At 31.6% G+C, this 22264-nt stretch overlaps 2 protein-coding genes across 3 annotated transcripts in view; one reads left to right on the top strand and one right to left on the bottom strand.

The window, feature by feature from the left end:
• Vps50 (vacuolar protein sorting 50) overlaps positions 1–3540 on the bottom strand; it is a 9871-nt gene extending 6331 nt beyond the window's left edge. Inside the window, exons 1-4 of one of the 2 annotated variants that reach the window (XM_029320602.2) lie at positions 2638–3540; positions 1754–2269; positions 946–1628; positions 492–864 (exon numbers count right to left, since the gene is read on the bottom strand). In XM_029320602.2, the coding sequence (XP_029176435.2) occupies positions 492–864; positions 946–1628; positions 1754–2269; positions 2638–2697 (1632 nt within the window). In that variant the 5' untranslated portion in view covers positions 2698–3540. Of the gene's footprint in view, positions 1–491; positions 865–945; positions 1629–1753; positions 2270–2439; positions 2500–2637 lie in introns of those variants that run through there. The other variant, XM_029320603.2, reaches the window with a different exon arrangement.
• On the top strand, positions 2827–22264 carry LOC114944611 (IDLSRF-like peptide). Its single transcript, XM_029320604.2, has 8 exons — positions 2827–3218; positions 3487–3595; positions 4667–4907; positions 5215–5360; positions 5469–6311; positions 13997–14125; positions 15112–15264; positions 16168–22264. Exons 5-8 carry the CDS (start codon positions 6182–6184, stop codon positions 16359–16361), a joined length of 606 nt encoding a protein of 201 aa, XP_029176437.1. The 5' UTR covers positions 2827–3218; positions 3487–3595; positions 4667–4907; positions 5215–5360; positions 5469–6181; the 3' UTR covers positions 16362–22264.

Raw genomic sequence — 22264 nt, 5'->3', positions numbered from 1 at the left:
TAGGAAAATGCGGAAACTAATCAGCTGTCATTTCTTAATGCATACAGTATGCAGTTATTAAGAATTATTTTATTGAAAAAAGTAATGAAAAAAGTGCTAATAATTACATATGTAAACTAATGATAAATATTTTCAAAGTGCGCACTATTTGAATTTGTACAAAATTCTGTTCTTTTACGAAAACTCGTAAAAACTTTTTCTAACATATTATTTTTAATGTTATTGACGATCTTTTTAATAGCTATTAAATCTGGCACTGTTGAAAATATTTATCGTCAGTTTACATATGTGATTATTAGCACTTTTTTCATTACTTTTTTTCAATAAAATAAACTGGTATACAAACATTTTATTTATATCCATTAAAAACTGCAGACTTTCTTCTTTCCAACACAATTTTTGTTTTCTCAATAACTGTATGCATTAAAAAATGACAGCTGATTAGTTTCAGCAATTTCCTATGGGACACCCTATATATAATGACATCGTACATCATCGTTCACTAAAATATCTTCGTCCATGGTATCATCCAACCCTATTGTGAATGGCGACGAGCCGCCCTCCAGGTATTTCTGCAAGTCGATCCCCGTAGAAGTGTCGCTGTCGCTTAAATTCGAGCTGTCTAAACTGTTCCAGGTCTTGCAGTTGTTGAGCGAGGGCTTCAAGCTTCGAAACTCCAGCAACTGGGTGGCCACGAAGTTCGATTTCACAGGACACAATTCCCAGCCGTCGTTCTCCAAAAATATCCTCAACTCGTCCAAACGAGACGCATGATAATGAGAAAAGTAAGACAAGGATTGCTTTCTTATGGACTCCTGCAAGTTCTCCGATTTGAAGCAGAGTTCCTCCCCGATCTCCATCAATCTGCAATCGACAGGTATCTCAAAAATTATTTGTACTTACTGCGAATGATAAGAAATGGTCATTTATTCAGCTCTTACCTACCTGTTTACTATACTCAGTACTTGAACAAACTGTTCAAATTTGATGTCTGTTAAATCAGCATTTGTCAGGTAGACTGATATCTTCATTTCCACATCGTGCCACACTCTGGCCATACTGTTCTCCAATTTCTGCTTGACGTACTGTTTGCTGAAGGTTTCCTCTAAATTCTTAACGTCAGATTTACACTCCGGTTTATCCTCCTGCGCGTTGTGCCAATTTACAACTAGATAATACGAACTCAGTATCGTCCACAGCGATTTGCACAGCTCCGTGAGGCAAATTATATATTTCTCGCGAGGCACATCCTGACACAATTGTTTGTATTGTCTCTTCACGTCGCCTCCCGCGTGAGAGTGAATAACAGCGAACGCGGTGTTGTGAATGACGACACTGAAATGCATGTGCAACTGATCTATGGCAGCCTGGGTCTTTCCTAATAACGTGTACGCTTCTTGAATGGAGGAATACACGGCGACGTCGAATTTAGTGCACATCTCAAAAAGCGTACTGTCTGAGGCCCTTTCCGCTTGCTCCAAGATATCTTGCAGCTTTCCGCTCAACGCGTTGATACAGTGGAAGTGTTTGTACGTCTGAGCAGCGCTCTGGCATTCCAGAAGAAGCGATATAGCTCCGGGAAAATTACCTTCGTTCAGAAGTTCCTGTAGACGATCCCCCGTACGTTGCTAATAACATAATAAATAGAATTAGTAAGCAAAAAGATTCTCTTCTCATTTCATTTATAATGCAATGTTAAAATTTTATAATTTTATAGAGATCACATATATTTAAAAAATATAAATCAACTTACCAGGGTCTTTATAGTATTCAAACTATTTAACAGTTCTTCGACCACCTGTCGTCTCTGATAATTAGCTAATATACCTAAACTTGCTGTCGTAAATTGCTTTTTGGTCAATTGCAGATCTGCCCTTCCCATTCTACAGATTTCCAAGACATCTTGCAGCTGTTCCTGCAGCTGCAGAATCTTGTCGAATTCTGTATTACAAGAACTTTGTTTTTGTAAAATAAGCTGTAACACTTTCTTTGAGACAACTTGTTGTTGCTGCTTGAGCTTCTTGTGACGTCTCTCAATATCCTTGGAATGTAATATCGTTGGCAATTTTTCTAATTCGTAGCGAGACGGATCAAAAGTACCATCAGTGTTGAAGTAAATATCTTCGATGGACTCTAATATATCCTGATCTGGTACAGGCTCGCTTTCTGTCGACTGCTCGGCCTCGGAACGAAGATCCTCACATTTCTGCGAGTCAGGGGGGTTAAGCAAATCAGGATTCAAACCCATAAGCGGCACTTTAGTTGTGTTCTAAAAAAAAAAATTATGAATTATTATTTAAAGAAGTAATTTTTACATTGAATTTTATTTTCCTTAATCTTTTATCTTCTAATAATATTAAAAATGCATAATATGAAACTAAATGAATAATAGTTTCTTAAAATATACAAAACAATCAAGTAATATGTATATGTATGTACGTTGCATATATATTATGACATAAATTTCGAAATATGACGTAAATCATCACTCTATTCCTTTAAAATAAATAGGAAATCGCGCGAAGAGCGAGAAAAGCGACAAGTGACATTATTTGGCAGCGAAATGTCAAATTACAGTCGCATCAGCATAACCTGATCCAACTGCTGAATACATTTGACGAGGAAAGGAAGACTTGCCTGCTTATTGATGAGGCCGAGAAATTTAAACTTCAAATCCTCCATGATCTCGGATTGCATCGCGAAACGTCAAACGTCAAACGTCAAGCACAGACGCATCATCAGCTGTTCGCTCGCGCCGCTGCGCCTCCCAAATGTCAAAGTGACATTTCGCAGATGCATGCGGGAGCGTGGCAAAGTACGGGAAGATCATCGACCGGTCATCTCGATGATCTCGATCTCTCCTCGATTATTACTTCAAAATCGCGCGATTTGCTTTTTTCACCTCGAACACAAAAAAATCGTGGAAACTCGCTCCAGACGTGCGAAACGGCGCGGATTCTTTGTGGAAGATGTTATCGGCAATGATCCCTCTCGAAGTCGGCCGCGACAGGTTTTTGGTGAAGGGATAATAATTTCGGGTTTTCAAGGTTTCCGATAATGAATTCCCGAGCGAAACACGCCGCCACGTTCGGACATGCAGATGACACGAAAGACTGCGGCGCCTCTTTCGGCCGTTTCGCGCACTATTTCATCCTTTCATCAGTTTTGAAAGGAAGAAGCGTTGCTCCAAAAACCGACGTCTGAATCCCAAAATCTGGGTAAGAGCAACTTTATACAGCTTATACGCAACAAATAATTGAGTAAACAAATGGTAGAAAGAAAATGGCTAACGAAATCGCGTTTACGTATGAAAAAGAGATAGTGCTCTATCTTTATATGGTTAAGCGAAGAATATCGAATCAGGAAAATTTCATTTTTCAAGCGATATTTTATTTGAGACGACGAATGCATATATGAAACTTGTGGTATTTATAGTAATCGATTTTTTGCTGCACTCGAAATTATCTTTTTTTTTCGACCATATAGATGAATAAATGAAGAAGGAAAGAAATAGAAAGAGAAACGAAGGAGAGAAACATCTAGAAAGAGAAATGATAAGAAAGGAAAGGAAGGAAAAGGAGAGTAAGGTTATTAGGTAATAGAGATTATATTTATAATTAATATGTATTTAACATAACCACAACGAGACAATATAAATCAAGATTTTTATATTTCACAAAATCCTATTATATATATATATATAAATTCAAATTAAAAAAGAAATTACTTTCTAACAATTAAAAAATATGTTGCATCATACGTTTGAAAATTTATTTCATCACATTTAAATGCAAATTTATATATAAATTTTAATATATATATCCCAGCAAACACAATATATAAATGTTATATACTTAAGCATGTTACATGTAACGTATATGTTAGTTGTAATTTCCCACACTCATAGATGTAACATTTTTAATATTACATATATTACATTGTAGTTATATTGTCATTATCCCAAGATAGCACTGACTTATCAATACATCAATGTGCTATTTGGTATATAATTACAATATAACTACAATGTAATATATGTTATATTAAAATGCTACATCTATGAGTGGGAAATTACAACTAACATGGATGTTACATGTAACGTACACGTTATATTACCTGTTATATTCCGTTTTATTATAGCAATGTAACAATTATATATCGTATACAATTATATATATTAACAATTATACAATTATATATATTAAATGTGATATATCGGTGTTTGCTGGGATTTATTATAATTTATTATTATTTTATTATTATAATGCTATTATTTATATACATTTATATCACTCGTCTTATTTATTTGATAAACGAAAGTCTGACATTATATTACATATCTGCGTGAGATCATTGATTTTTTTGTACGTCAAGTTGAGTTTACGCATATATATAAACCACCAAATTATTTTTGACAGTTGTATATTACCTTAATGTATAATACAATAACTAATTATATATCCTCTCCTGTTAGAAGTTTGTTCTTTGTGTTAAAGTAATCGATATCGCCAGTGATGTATCATGATGTAAGTATACATACATGTATCATCTACAAGCGAACTATTAAATTCTATCGTGTTTCCGATAGAATCATCAAGACGAGAGATCATTAATTAAGAGTTTCGCGTTATTTGAAACCGTAACACATATCCTTGTATTATTTCAGGACATAATTACGGAATAATGGTATAATAATCCGGCTTTAAACAATTCAGGATGACTCGCCATGAAGTTACATATATATCATCATCCCCAAGCGCCGACATGTGTACGCTAATCGCCGGCATAAAAAGCGCACCTTGGGACAAAATGGGAAAGTTATCCGAAGAGACAGGAACGTAGCAACGAATTGCGGAGCATCGGATCAAGTAGCACATCAGAAATATACGCAATTTTCAGCAAACACAGTATATAAATGTTATATACTCAAGCATGTTACATGTAACGTATATGTTAGTTCTAATTTCCCACTCATAGATGTAACATTTTTAATATTACATATATTACATTGTAGTTATATATTGTCATCATATCCCAAGATAGCACTGACTTATCAATACATCAATGTGCTATTTGGTATATAATTACAATATAACTACAATGTAATATATGTTATATTAAAATGTTACATCTATGTGTGGGAAATTACAACTAACATGGATGTTACATATAACGTACACGTTATATTACCTGTTACATTCCGTTTTATTATAGCAATGTAACAATTATATATCGGTGTTTGCTGGGTTCCCTCGCGAGGCTAAGAGGTGGTGGAAATATCGGCGAGCCGACTGTGTATAAAAATTTCACGAACGAAAGGGAAGGAGAGAGGACGACGTACGGAGCCGCAGGAGAAAGAGGTAGAAATATATATGCTCGACTTACACTACTTAAGATAGCCTTCGCCATTGAGCGACGAAGGGGTTGAAATCGATGAGAGCGACTGAACGAGAGCGTGGGTGTTCCAGGGTGAAGTCGCGATCTCGCGCCCTCCGATTGGTCGCATCCGGCGTAACCTAGCGGCCGATTGGCTTCCCACATGGTCACCCTGGAGGAGGGTGACCCTCGCCCTCAGGTGAGATCCGCGGCTCGACACGCGTACACACGGCAGGTGCGTTCGCAGTGTGGCTGCGCACCCATGCACTGTCACACGCGCCAACGGGGGTAGAGAGGACTCCCCATATCTTCTCCTACGGGCGTAAGAAGAAAAAGGAAGTGGCGAGAACTTGAACGAGCGGAAGAAAGAGGGAAAAGAAGAGGAAAGAAGAGACTCTCTCGAGTGTGGAGAGAAAGGGCGAAGGGAGAGACCAAAGTGGTGGGAGCGACATTCATCCCCGCACGCGTATAGGGATATCACACGTATACACTAGCACTAGCTGGAGTCCTCTCTCGGGGCGAGGAACCTTGCGCGGGAGCTCCATCCTCCCCGAGGAGTCGCTCGAACACCTTGGTGGTGCACGCAAGTGACCAGCAGTGACACACACACACTCTCTCTCTCTCTCTCTCGTAGGGTGACAGGATATACGATACAATCACCCTCGCTTCGTTCGTCCAGGAGAGAGTTCTTCGGGGGAGAGAGAAATCCTGGTGAGAAAAAAAGGAAGTCAAGGACGCCGAGAGAAAGCGGAAGTCGCGTCAAGAGGAAACACCTGTCAGGAGCGCTCGCGAAGAAAGTGAGAGGATGGTACGGAGATTCTGCAACGGCGCGGTTGCACTTGGCATCGCCCTGACGGCCTGCGCCGCCTTTCCGCGCGCCGTCATGGCGATCGACCTCAGCCGCTTCTACGGCCACATCAACACGAAACGCTCGGGTAAGTGATTGTCAATGAGGGATGCTCTCGAAAATGGGGGGCGATCATCGTGCGGACGGAGAGATAGAAAGAGGGATTGGGAGAACAGCTGAGAACGCGAGGCGTGAAAACGTCTGCAAATAATTAATGTAATATATATAATAATTGTATTAAAAAATGTTATAAATAAAAACATGTAATATATAATATATAAAAATATGTATTTTTATGTATTATATTTTTTATACAATTATATATATATTATATATTATAATTTATTTATTATAACAAATATAAAAATTTTAATATAACAAATATAAAAAAAATATATAATATAGAAAAATATATAAAATAAATTAAAAAAAAAATATATATATATATATATATATATATATATATAATATACAATAAATATTTTGATAATATATGATCGCTTCTTTGGTGACATTATGCATACATTTTGTTATTAACATATAATGATAAAAATACGAAGAAAAAGTTGCAGAGAAAACATGCGTACAATATATCGATTATATTATGTAAAATAAATGTTGCAGAGGTGGACAGAAGCATCTGTACAAGATGTAAATTTCTTGACGGACTTCGAGAAAGCGTTTAATGAACCTTTAATTGTGAACAATATTTAATTGCAAAGTGTTTAAGTAAAAATAAATTGCACACGCAGCTTTTTCAAACTTATAACGATACTGTAAATCTTTTTTATCATGTAAATTTATAATGCAATTTTAATTTACATTTTGTATTTTCTACAGATATTTCTCTCTATCTCTGTCACATTTATTTTACATAATATAATCGATATGTTATATACATGTTTTGCATGCAAATTTTTCTCCATGTTTTTATTATTACGTTATAATAAAGTATAGAATTATAAAGAAAATAAACGAATATTACCAACATTTATTAATTATTTTCAGACGTTTTGCCTCAACATTCTCAGCTATTTTTTTCAAAATTTTAATATTTTTTTAATAATATTTATCTTTACTCTAAAATGCAAAATAGAGATTTCAAAGAAAAAATCTTGAACAAACTATCCGACTGTTTATGATATTCTTTTATATATTTTTTATAGAAAATGTATCAGTATCTGACAAAACGTTCCAGTTTTTTAGCGACGATGAATTTTAATTATCAATGATGCACATTAAAATAAATAATATAATAGTAGCGTAACTCATAGATGTAACTAACTCGTATCTGTCTGCGCAAATATGACATTTACTACTGCAACCGCAAAAGTGCTCTACCACGGGAAAATTAATTTGCATCTCACGTAATTATGAAATTTTCTAATTGAAGAAACAAAGACGGTTATTAAATGTGTAAATCAGATAAGTTGATCCAGCAAGAAAACTAATTAACGAGTCCGCTCTTAATTCCTTCGCTTCTCCTGTCGGGCTATAATTAGAATGTTTCACTTGTTAGATATACTTTGGCGGTATAATTTAATGACATATTTTTTTGGGCGCGAAAATTTTATAACAAAATTTAATTTACTTATCAATGCAACTGTAAATCAATGTTTGTATATAGTTATATAAAATTTATATAATTATTTAAATAATTCAAATAATTATTAAAACAATTGTGTAAATAATTTATATAATTATATAAAATTTATATAATTATTTAAATAATTCAAAGAATTATTCAAATAATTGTGTAAATAATTTATATAATATATAATAAATAATAATTATATATTTATTTCAGAAAATAATCATATAAAATTCTCTCTCTATCTCTTCCTCTCGCTTGAAATTAATTGAAGATCACGTCAGAGATTATGAAGAAAAAAAAAGAAACAATATAAAGGACTCCTACGTGACGTATGAAACGTATGTCATGTAGAAGCTTAAGCTTACGTACCTTGTTAGTGAATAAATATTTTACATCTCATGCCTACGCGCGGGCTGCTTAGGAGGGATGGAGGCTTCCAGGAAACAATACTCGGCCCCCTTTGCTTATCACGCTCCTTTTCTAACATCCATTAAAGTTAACGGGTGCGGAGGACGCGATATTATGACAGGGCTGTATTTCGCTGGAAACTCCACATAGCATATGGGAGTGTGCTCTCTGGCGGATATAGTTATAAGGTCGGTCAATAACGCGCGTACTTGGCGTACCGAGTCGTATATAAGTCGCGTTTATACGCCGCTGATGACATTTAGAAAAATGCGTTTTTTCTTTTTTTTTTTTTTTTACTTGACTTGTCATCCAGGGTCGCGAAGAGGATCAAACGCGTCAGCGATTCTCCGTTTTAATATAAAGTCGCTGTCTAGCTTCCCTTTAACCTGCGCATGTTTATCGTTTTATCGACGATTCATTTTGCGAAATGAAATGTGTCTTTCAAATCTTACCGAGAAATATATTTTTCATCGAGTCGAGTTTCTCTCTCTCTGTGTGGAAAATTTATATTTTAATTGAAATGAAAGAGAGAAAGAGAAAATAGGGCAAAAGAGAGTTTTTTTGGGCAAAAAAATTGATGATAAAAGCTAGACAATTTTTCAATATTTTATCTTTCTTTATCAATAAATTTGAGTAAATAAGGAAAAATATATAAATTATTTCTGATAAATAATTCCAGGCATACTTTTGTCGAACAAGAAGCTATTTATAATCTTTATCGAATGTGAAAAAGCAAGAAAAACAGATACAAAGTATCAATATATTTTTATTCAAATAAAGTCCAGGAAATGGGAGTTCTAAATTATGATTGTCGATAAAATGAAACATTTATTTAAAATTTCTTGCATTTGACGTCCATATATACATATTTTTTTACCGTAAAAAAATACATACGAGTACAATCTTTTTTTTATAAATACTCATATCCTTGTTTAAATATTCATATATATATATATATATATATATATATAAATGAGAAAGCAAAAAAATATAGATCATCTCTTCAAAATTTATAATATTATTTTGTATTTTATTAAAAATTTAAGAATATTTTAATTATTATTTTTAATATTTTTAAATTTGCAATTTAATATTTTTTATAAAATAAAACCTTTTTACAAAAATTATTCCTCTATAATATTTTTTTATAAATAGTTCATATGATATTCTCTGAAAAATAGATCCACACACAGACATACTTTTTTCGAATGAGAAGTCATTAATAATTCTTATTGAATGTAAAAGAGCAAAAAAACCCGGAAATAAAGTATCAATTTATTTATCTATTCAAATAAAATTCCAGGAAATAGGAATTCTAAATTATGTCACGAGGAGGGATGATCGTCCATAAAATGAAATACATTTATATTTAAAACGTCGTATATATATATTTCTTATCGTAACAAAAAATATATACGCGTGACAATCCTTTTTAAATATTCCCCAGCCGATCATTTCATTCGGAATACATTAAGGTCTTTTGGTCTCTCGGGAGCATAAATTCTGTTTTCTCTGGGGAATCAACGCTTCTCGTTGATCGCTCAAATATTTATTTGTAATATTGCTAAACGAACTTGTTATATTAAATGCGCCAAGGTCTCACACATTTGAAAAAATTTCTGTTAAATTTAACATGTCTCAAAAGACAGAATTCCACAGAAATTTTTGTGTTAATTTAACATAATATGCAGACACGAATACTCTGTGTGTTAATATTTTAACGCAAAATAAATGCAAAACTTCAAGTAATTTCAAATAAATTTCGTGTGAAATTAAACATAGTTTTAATGTAAAAATGTTAATTTTAGATTTTACATTCCCACTTATAATTATAAAATAAAAAATCAACATTTTCTTCTGTAAATTTTAGCAGATAAATCTTGTCTCTTATAAAACAGAACATTTATTTTGTAAAATTAAAAATAGATGCATATTTACTTTGCATAGTTACTTTTTCATCCTTTTTTAGCTGTTTTAATAATTAAAAATTTAATTAACACAATATGTTAAATTAACACATGAATGTGTTAAATATTTAACACAAATTTTAACAGGGTCCATTTTTAACAAGAAAACACAAATTTTCCAATCAACACAAATGCAGAAAAAATCACGAAATTTAACAATCACACGTCTTTTAATATCAATCAGGTCTTCAATTCCGCAAAAATCCTTGACGATTTAATTGCGGTAAATTTTGCGATTAATTTCGCCAACAAAGGTCTTCTCTCATTGATTAAACGTGGGCGTTTTGTGTAAACATTTGAGGAAGAGAAATATTCTCGCGGAGTAATTTAATAAAGTTGATGGAATATCTCGTTTCTCTTTTTTTTATACGCCGAAGAGAAAATCGAATTAGTCGAACATACGCGGTCAGAATTGACCGCAGGGGCTTTGCGAATATGACGTCACATCGTGCTCGTATTTGTAAATTGTGTATAATTGAAGTGCGTGAAACAAACGCGTAGGCGATTATGTGTATATATATATATATATACATATATATATATATATATATATATATCGCGGATGTGTGGCACAATATTACACAATCGATCGATCGAAACGACCGCTGGCGACGGGGTGACGCAAATTATGTTTATGCTTTCATTATTTTATTAGTGCCGCAAATCCGGAGAGAGATGGCGAAATATTTTCTTTTGTCCGACATACAATAATAGAGACAGCCGCTCGAAATAAAAATAAAGGATCAATTGAAAGAAATGTACGGCTGCCAAAGGTTAAATGGTACGATATTTTGCATCTTTGAATAGAATATATTTATAGAGAGAGAGAGAGAGAGAGAGAGAGAGAGAGAGAGAGAGAGAGAGAGAGAGAGAGAGAGAGAGAGAGAGAGAGAGAGATCTCACGTAAAACATTATACAGAATATTTCCTCCTGAGACTATTAGAGATGAAAGCTCTCTTTTCAGGACTTTCGCTGGATCTTTTATATATTACATCCGCATTTATGTTGACCTCCGCACGGAGAGATAGAAGAATTCTTCGGGGCAAAAACTTTGAGAGACACTTTATTTTTGAAATGCCGGAAGACACTCGACAGTTTACATTTTTCAAAAGTTTCCGTAAAATTCGAAACTCCACATTTTCTTCAACCATTTTCTCTTTTCGAATAAACAGAGAGAAATATGTCGGAATTAACCTTTCTGTTTTGCTACGAACTCTTTGTATTTCTTGTATTTTTGCTTTTTTTGTATTTAATTATGTTAGTAATAATTTAATTATTCGGTTTTTGTTTTTTAGTATTTTTCTATTATATATATTATATTAATTTTTTCCTTTATTTTGTTAATTTTTTATGTACGTAAAAATAGAACTAATTTTTCATTGTACATCTCACTGCAAACTCCTTGGGGATACAATAATATTTATTCTATATAATGTAAATCCTTTTTGTCAGTACGCAATTTTTTATATATTATTCAATAATATGAATATTAACCATACATTTTTGCTCTGTAATGTTTTATAAAAAAACAGCTGCTGGGCATCGAATATTCTTTCTTATACCATAATGTAACATTTCAGGAATATTTTCACCGAATATTCAATAACAAAATTTCGTTGTGTCTTATTTCCTAGAAAAGTTCCGACATATTTTTAAAAAATTGCTTCGCTCATTAACAGAAAAGGGTTAAATGATTCTTTTTTAAAATATCATTAAATATTGTGCACCGGTAATGGAGCACAACAGCTGTCGCGTGAGTCGAAAATGCGGTTGCGTGCGTTTCTTCAATTAATGCAAAAGCTTCTCGTGCTGGCGCATAATTCGCGTTTAATTCCGCTTTAGAGATCCCTGGCTTTATCGTCATAATTTAATCATCCCGCGAATCACCGAAATGAACACATGTCGCGCCCCTTTTGAACTTTCACTTCCGGAAGGTAATTAAACCACCGCGTGTGTATAATATATATATGCACTTTAAACTTCCTGTCAGTGCATAATGTTTCACCTTGCTATCAATCTATAAATACATAGTAATTTTATGGGCATCAAACATTTTGAGTAGCAAACTGACGTCATTAAACGTCAAATTGTCATTTTGACATTAGATGTCATTTAATGACATTTAATGACAGGAAAAAGAATCCCAAATAAAAAATTGACGCCATTAAACGTCAAAATGTGATTTTGACATCTAATGACGTCAGAATGATGATGCTTGCTATTTGGGACTTTAAGCTAGGGGATTTTCCGAATGCAAAGATTCTTTGTAATTTGTTTCGAGCAAAGAAAAGTTCTGTTTTTGATATTTAAAGGGTATTTGTTCACTTACAGAAGATTTAGGGTAATAATAAAATTTTATTAAATATATGTATAATTGCGAATAATCTCCGAGAAGCTTAGTTTTGCGAAAAATTCTGTTTTTAATCGAGAAAGATTATTATTATTTGAAACAAAAAATATAAATCAAGGTTGTAAGTTTTAATTGATCACATTGGCTAATAATAAAAGATTGTTTACTAAAAAATATAAACTAATAAATAAATTTACAAAGAAAAAGAAATAAATTCCAAATAAAAGATAGCTTTATGGGCATTTAACATTTTTTTTGTTATATATTTTCTAAATGTTTTTTGTAATTTTTATTTCGAGTCGAAAAAAGCTCCCTTTTTGATATTTGAAGGATATCCGTTCACTGACAGAAGATTTAGGATAACAATAAAATTTTATTAAATAATTGCGAATAATCTTTGAGAAGTTTAGCTTTGCGAAAAATCCTGTTTTTAATTGAGAGAAACTATTTGAAACAAAAAAAATATAAATCAATAAATTTTACAAAAGACAAAAAATAAATTCCAAAAAATAGCTTAATGGGCATTCAACATTTTTTTTGTTATATTTTAGGGGATTTTTTTGAATGCTCTTTTTTATTTCGAGCAAAGAAAAGCTCCCTTTTTGATATTTAAAGGATATCTGTTCACTGACAGAAGAGTTAAGGTAACAATAAAATTTTATTAAATGATCGTGAAAAATTTCCGAGAAGTTTAGCTTTGCGAAAAATCCTGTTTTTAATCTAGAGAAACTATTATATATATTTGAAACAAAAAAAATATAATTTAATAAATAAATTTAATAAATAAATTAATTAATAAATAAATTTACAAAGGAAAAATAATAAATTCCAAATAAAAGAGATAAATTTTTATCACACATTTTTGACATTTAAAGTTGCTGCTGACACCCCCAGCTATCTGTTCATTGATAAAAGAGCTAATTTCGTTTCGCATTTTCTCTCTCGGGAAAAATGCGCATATTTACACAGAAAAAACAGTATCTTTGAAAGAATGCAAATATGCCTTGATTCAAGTATATTTTATCCTTATAATAGCGCCAAATATAAATAATTTTGGATAAAGGATAATTTATCCTTAAAACAAAGTGCAAAATATTCTTGTTTGAAGCTGAAATTTACTTATAAATATTGCAAGGACAAGTGAGCATCGGATATAAGCGGTATTTTCAAGTATATATAATAATTCTTAGTTCAAATGTGACTAAGTTTGTTTTTATCATATGCGATTTTTAAAACAAGAATATATCTTAAGGATAAAATGTACTTTACACAAACTTATTTATTATTAAGACAAATGAAAATTTGTGATTACAAAGAGCATTCTATGCTTAAATCAATCAAATAGCGGTCAAGAATAAAAATATACTTGAATCAAGGATTCCTTTTTTTCTGTATACGTCACATTTTTCATCCTTTATTCAGGTCAACTCAGACATCTTTATACATCTTTTCAGATGCTTGCCACCCGTATGAACCGTTCAAGTGCCCGGGCGACGGTATCTGCATCTCGATACAATATCTGTGCGACGGGGCACCCGACTGTCAGGACGGATACGATGAGGACTCGAGATTGTGTACCGCAGGTGAGCGAGACAATTAATTTAATGGAAGCAGCGCGCAATTAAGAGGGTAATGAGAGATTCATAATCTAATTGAATTACACTTACAATTAGCGGAGTTGAATCTCTTCGATTTAACTCTGCGTTTTATTATTAGACACAGTCAATGAATTCATTTGTACTCACAATATGTGAGATCGATTTTTCTTTTCTTATTTTATATTTTTATGTATTTTTTGATATATTTTTATATATGTGTATTTTATATCCTTTTTTCAGTATTTTTATATTTTATATGTATTTTTGATATACAATATTATATATATATATATATATATATATTATATCCTTTTTTTATATTATATTTAATATGTATTTTTGATATATTTTTTATATTTGTATTTTATATCCTTTCTCTATATTTTTATATTTTATACATATTTTGGATAAATTTTGTATATATGTGTATTTTACATCCCTTTTATATTTTATATGTATTTTTAATATAAATTTCTCTCTCATTCACGTGTATCGAGTAATTAGTACGCAATTTAATCTGGATGTATTACATCATGTTGTAAACAACATTAACGTTTTGCAAAAACAATATCGGATGTACCCGATGACGTACTGTGCAACTGCACCGAAGATCATAACCAGAGTGAGGGAGAGGGAGGTATTCTCTGTTACGGTTGCGTCTGGTTTTATCTCTCTTTTATGGATTGTTCTAAAATATCGATTAATCGAGATATAGTTGCTTCCTTATCTCTCTCTCTTTTTTTTCAGAGAAATATGGGAAGAGAAAATTATATTAATTAAAAAATTGTATTTTATTATATAAATATTAAATTTATATTATACATTTTATTTTATTTTTTATTAATTATTTAATATTATACACATAATCATATTTATGTGAGAAAGGGAGAGAAAAACGACGCTGTGTAATGACTCTCTATGCACTATTTTATTTTATTTTACGACTCGCTTTTTCTCCTCCTGTTTTGCAGCCAAACGACCACCCGTAGAGGAAACTGCGAGTTTTCTGCAGTCTTTGCTGGCGAGCCATGGACCCAATTATTTGGAAAAGCTGTTCGGTACCAAAGCGCGGGATACGCTGAAACCTCTCGGTGGCGTGGAAAAAGTGGCCATTGCGCTGTCCGGTAAGTTTCTGTTAAATTAAATTAAGATGAAATGCGAAATAAGGATACTAGGAATTTTGCAATGCAAGGAGAGCCCGTGCGCAAAATGCAAATAAGATAATCAATGATCCCTTCAGTTTATTATAAAGAGGGTAGCAATAAAATCTTATATAATATACTTTATATAAGATATATAATATATTATAATATATTATATATATATATGTATATATATTTTATTATATTATATATATATATATATACTATATTATAACATATATATTATATATATATATATATATATATATATATATTATAGATATATAATATATTATAATATATATTATATTTTATTATAATATTATATATTTTCTATTATATATTATATTTATCCGGACATCAAGCAGTTTTCCCGGTATATTTTAGGTTTTTTACGAGTACAAAGATTCTTTATATTTTGTTTCCTGCGTAGAAAAACTCCGATACACATTTTGAACACTTAAAATTGCTTCGGGTATCCAAGTACTTTTACTGTTATATAAACCTGTCTTCCATTTTTTAAAGACGAATTAAAATATAAAGACACATATTAAGAGCATATTTATTTATTAAAATATACGTATATTAATAATTAAAATAAACTTTAAGAAGATATTAAAATTACTTAAAGAAGACATTGTTGATGCAATAAGAAACATTAAAGAAATTGTGCAATTTTTTACTAACTCAGGATTACACAAGAACATTCCCAGGTAGCAAATTAACGTCATGAAACGTCAAAATGACGTCAGTTTGCTACCTAGGTTCTCGTCCAGCAAAAGGTTTCTTCTTATCTCACCATTATATTTTACCTTTGAATTTTTGATCCGATCCTCTCGCGACTTTGGCATTTTTGTTTACATCCTGGTGTCTGGTTCCATTCAGAATCGCAGACGATCGAGGACTTCGGCGCGGCGTTGCACCTGATGCGCTCAGATCTGGAGCACCTGCGCTCGGTCTTCATGGCGGTGGAGAACGGCGACCTGGGTATGTTGAAGTCGATCGGTATCAAGGACTCCGAGCTGGGCGACGTCAAGTTCTTCCTCGAGAAGCTCGTTAAAACGGGCTTCCTGGATTGAACGGCACCCGTCAACGTCGCAGTCACCGACGACAGGTCGCCGTCGTCGTGTCGCATCAGCAGACCCTTTGTTTGACAAAGCCTAAGTCTCATTCTTCTTTTCGCGGACTCTCTCTTTCTAAGTTTCGCGGACTCTCCCTCTTTCTTTCGTCGCGACTTCTTTCTCGCGCCCGGGACACGTAGATCTTCGCTTTCCTCTTCTTTCCTCCTTTTCTCTCGCGAATCCTCTTCCGTTCTCGCTTTAACGCAATCATCGAGCACCGAGATGATCATGGAGATTTCTAGCCAGTCTGTTTAGGGAAAATGCAGTTATTATCGGGAGATGCGGCTAATGACTTAGTTAGCTTCCAAGGTAGCAAGCATGCGTCATTGAACGTCAAATGACGTCACTAGACGTCAAAGGACGTCGGTTTGACATTTAATGACGTCAGTTTGTTATTACTTGGGTTATAATCTCTCTCTAATAATTATATTAGATTATTATATTATATAATATAATAATTATATAAAATATAATATAATTATTATATTATTTATTATTATATTAATGTATATTATTAGATATTTTTTTTAATTTTAAATTGAAAACATCTAAAATTGCTAAATTGATATATGCAGTCCATTTTTATTATTTTATTTTGTAGCTTTTTTTTACATTATTAATTCTAAATAATATTACGCAATAAAATCGCGAATGTTTCGGCAAAAATCCTCTTCTAATGTTCCTTAGTTGCGTGTCAAAACGCAATCTCTCTTCATGTGAACAAATAATATGAGCTTTCAGTCGACCTATTTCTAAAATATTGAGCTTCCTCTCGTGTATCTTGCAACTACTACACTATAAACAGGACACTCTCACCCCGATGCGCATACGTGTGTCCCGATTTTATTCGACCTTTATCTTATTCAGTACTGCTACATACGTCGTCTTACAGAAGTGATGAACGACAATCGTTCGCGGTCGATGCAATCGTTCGACAGTTGTGCATTTCAATTATTTAAAGTAGCACACGAATCAACGGGTGTAAATTTTCTTTCAATTAACGGTTTCAAATATCGGTGCATTAGAGGAAGGAGTTTATATATTCGTCTAAACTTAATACTATTTATTATCCAATCTTCTGAAACTTAATAAGCCGTCACCAGGAGATTGCTACCTCCAAGTTTCAGGAAGAAGAAACTTTGTAAGCGGAAACTCGTGATCGGGAAAAGTAATCGCGCTCGAGCACGGCAAAGTGCTTTTTAATGAAAATTTCATTACTTCTCCGGGAATTGAATTTTTAACGGAATATAATCCTTATCAGTGTTGTGCTTAGATCATTTAAAAATTAACTAGATAAAAGATGAGATGAAAATATGTAAATTCATAGCTTAGATAAGACAAAGATGATTTTGTTTTAAATATATATATATATATATATATATATATATATATACAATATATAGATGAAAGATAAAATTATATGGCGATTCATCAATATAGATAATTTCCAGATGATATTATTTTTAAGACCGCTTATGTAAACACAGTTATAAAAAAAATGTAAATTATAAAAGGGATATAAAAATATATTTACATTTTTAGTTATAAGTTTTTATAAATACTATAAATATTTATAAAATTTATAATTAAAATATTTATTTAAGTATTTTTATGTGCTGTGACTCTAAACCAAATTATCTGAACATTATTCTAGATAATTTATTAAAGATAACACTTATTCATCCAAGATACAGATAATACATATTTTTATTATCTATATAAAGATAAGATGACGCCAAAATTTCATCTATATCATTTTATTTAGAGAGCACTAAACACTGATCCTTATAGAATGCAATTGTATGATAGCTTGCTCCAAAAATAACTTTGTTTTTCTGAAAGTTGCACAACTATCGAACTGATATGGCGGATTTAGAGGCGAGGGCGGGTGAGAAGTCGCATTTATATATTCTTACAATTGCTTCTGCGTGAAAAAAAAAAGAAAAACCGCAATAACATTCTTGTTATTTTCTCGTTATATCTTTCTAACGCAACCGAACGAACCAATGCTGTGAATTTTTTGTTACATTTATTTATAGAGTATATATATTTACGTTATATATATATATATATATATATATATATTTATAGAGTAGTAGCGTGTATTGAGAGACGATATATATATATATATATATATATATATATATATATATATATATATGTATATAGCTTTTATTCGAATTTAGACGATTTACTGCTGGAACAGTATACTGATTTGAAATTGATGTTCTCTCCTTCACGTGTATATTTTTTAAGCTTGCAGCTTTATGTATATTACCGCAAAAAATCGCTCCTATTCGCGAATATAAGTTTCGCGACACAACTCTCTGCAAACGTATTTGAGCATACATACATTTAAAAAGAAAAAAGAAATAAAAATGTAGCAATAGATATACACACATATATAAATGTCCGTACCGAGATACTCTTTGTATTTTTCGCTGCGCATTTGATGGGTGAAGTCTTCAATGCCTTGATCAATATATATGGCACAGATTCGAGTGTAAGACGAGAAATGGAGACGCGAGTGAAAATATATATCGTCTTTTGGGTGCTCTTGATTTTTCTCGGTGCGTATTAAAGGTATAACGCAAAGTATAACACCCAGGTAGCAAGCTGACGTCAAAATGACGTCAGCGACGTCAAAAACGACGTCAGCGACGTCAAAATGACGTCATTTTGACGTTTAATGACGTCAGCTTGCTACCTGGGACACATACACACGCACTTATACAATAAAGAAAAAAATACACACACACACACACACACGGTAATGTCGAATGTGTGTATGTGCGCGTTTCGAGAAAATATGGGTACAAAAGGATAAATAATATGGAGCATCGCGTCGCGTATTCTTTCAGGGTATGACGCGTATTTTACTCACTATATAGGAGAAAAGATTATATATATATATATATATATATATATATATATATATATATAATTATTATTATTGATATTTTCATTACGGCAACACGATACATATCAGTACACATACATATCAATGAAAATGATATTATATTAAAAAAAATATATTATATAATAAAAAGTATAAGGAGAAATGCGGATTCTCTCGAGGTAGCGCTTTTCTTTCACTTCGAAGAGAGAGTAAATTAACATCGTACTTATATACGAGTTATAAATTTATATATATATACACATGTAAAAATTGTAATATTCGTGACAATCGAGAAATGGCGGACGTATATGCGAGTCTGACGAGGCTTTTATCTTTGTACCTCGAGAGAAGAACCGTCGAGAGATGAAGTAATATGATGACATATCTACTTATCATTAAGCGTATCTTCTAATAGAAAATAATTGAGACATATCTTCTAATTAATAAGCGAATTTAAAGATATATATACATATATGTATATAATATACTGCATATATATATTATATATATACATATATATAGCGAATCATATATATATACATATCAACAGAGAAAATCACTTTTATCAGATGGTAGATAATATTTTGGTATATAAAGAAGAAAAAAGTGTAATATTCCCTCCAGATGTCAATTACGGTCCAAAGTAGGGCCTGGACCGAGGGCAAAATCCGAGGGAACTTGTGTGTGTTAGCGAACAACCCGAAAAGGGGATATCAGATCGAGGGGTCATGGCGCGACACTTCACTCTCTCTCTCTTTCTCTCTCTCTCTCTCTCTCTCTCTCTCCGCCTTTCCGCTTCGTGCCTTGACCCTTTGGCCCCAATTTCGAATCGTAAGTTATAAGGTCAAATCTATTTCTCCCTCCCGAGAAAGGCAGACCGGAATTCCGACACAGTGCAACCTCTGATATACATATATATATATACGTAAATGTACCATGTGTTTATCCATCGTCTTGGAATGATAAGAGATCGTATACCCTTTTGTTCTTTATATTGTATTTTTTTTTTGGTTTTTTATAAGAAGAATAGATATGAAAAGATTTGTAATATATTGAGCGAGAAAAATTAATCGAAATTTCTATGTTGTAGATGTGTTTCGGGGAAACGATTTTTTCATTTTTTTTCTTTAATTTTTATATTTATAGAAACATCAATCTTTATATTAAACAATAGCTTGTTTTCTGTCATTTAATTATTTTTGCCAATATAATTTAAAAAATGTATACTATATGATATACATCTCTTTTTCAAGAAATTGATCTTTTTTATCCAAATGATGTATTGTGCTATTATTATTATGTAAACCACAATTAGATTTTAATTTTTTAATGAAGAATAAATTATGTATTAAAGAGTGACGATTTTTAAATTAGCATTTAGTCGAGAAATTATTAATATTTATTGAAACTTCTTTCTATAAATATATCGCCTATTTAATTAATTATCTTAATTTAAAAACGCAACAATAAAATTATAATTATAATAATAATTTGATCGTTCCAAAAAAATTGTCGATCCGTCCACATCGTTTCGCTTAATAAATAATATGGTTGTTCATTATTTTATTGTGTATCCTTTTAGCATTACTATTCTAACAAGAGGCTCGCAATGCGAATGAAAATAACTAAATTATAAAATAAAATTTGCAGAAAGATTATAACATATGTTATATTTCCTGATGCCTCGTGCAAGAGTTAATCAGTTCTGCATAATAGAACGATTGTAATCTACCAAATGGAATATATCATAATAAAATACTTTCATGGATATTTATTTATTAATTGCGCCAAATTGAACAAAATCCTTCGTTATATATATTTAATCAAATTTCCAATTTAACAATGTTTTATGTATTTTAATATTTAATAATTGAAAATTAATAATAAGATCTGGAAATTGTAATATCAATATTGGAAAGGAAAATAATTACATTCTCTCCTACAAATTTGTGGAAGATCCGGAAGATGTCTGCTATTATATGCGTGCGCGTTATTAATTAAACTTGATTGAAAAATAATGTAGTATTTTTTGCAGGTATATGCGCGATTATATATATATATATATATATATATTATATATAAAATATGTATACACACGTGTTATTTAATTCGTTATTGTTTTATTACTTTTATGGCTCTTTTATAATTGGTGCGTGTGTTGCGTTATATATATATATATAATTATTATAATATACATATATATATATATATATATATATATATACACACACATTGTGCTCTCTTAAACGTTAAGTTAATCAATAAACTAAAATGATATTATATAAGGAACATGTGTAATCTTCAACCTTTTGTCATTTCAAATTGATGGAATAATATATACGGCGCATGTCTGCGAATATTTTATATACATATATATATATATATATATATATATATAAAATATGTGCAGATACATATATGTATAAAAACGACCACCTTAATTGTCGAGATTTAATCATGTGATAATGTACTAAAATGTGTCTCACGCACCCTGGTATTATATATATATACATACACTGAAAACAAATTTATTGAATTGGAATAAATATTTATTTCAATACTGCATAATAAATCATTTATTTGGAATTAATAAAAATAATAATAAATAAGAAAATATATCTCCCTTTCAAAACGGATAAATATTTATTTATTTCAAATGAATGATTTATTAGGCAGTATTGAAATACATATTTATTAATTTAATATTTTTTTTCAGTGTATATATGTTACTTTTCGCAAATTTTTAATTGTTCTACTGCCAAAGCGTTTTCTTATTATACGGCAAACTGCGACATTTTACTATACGTACACTGTAATCAATCCTCCTTCCTTTCTGCTTCTTCAAATTTTTGTGTATATCCACTCCTTTTCTATTCTACTGAATACAGCGTTCTTGGAAATAATTTTGTCGCGCGATAGCATAATCATTAATAAATAAAGCGAAACGTTTCCTCAGTTTTAA

The sequence above is a fragment of the Nylanderia fulva genome, unplaced genomic scaffold, assembly GCF_048542155.1.
Source record: "Nylanderia fulva isolate GAGA-0341 unplaced genomic scaffold, ASM4854215v1 Scaffold39, whole genome shotgun sequence".
In the NCBI taxonomy this organism is placed as follows: domain Eukaryota; kingdom Metazoa; phylum Arthropoda; class Insecta; order Hymenoptera; family Formicidae; genus Nylanderia; species Nylanderia fulva.
This window is presented reverse-complemented; position numbering and strand designations above follow the sequence as displayed.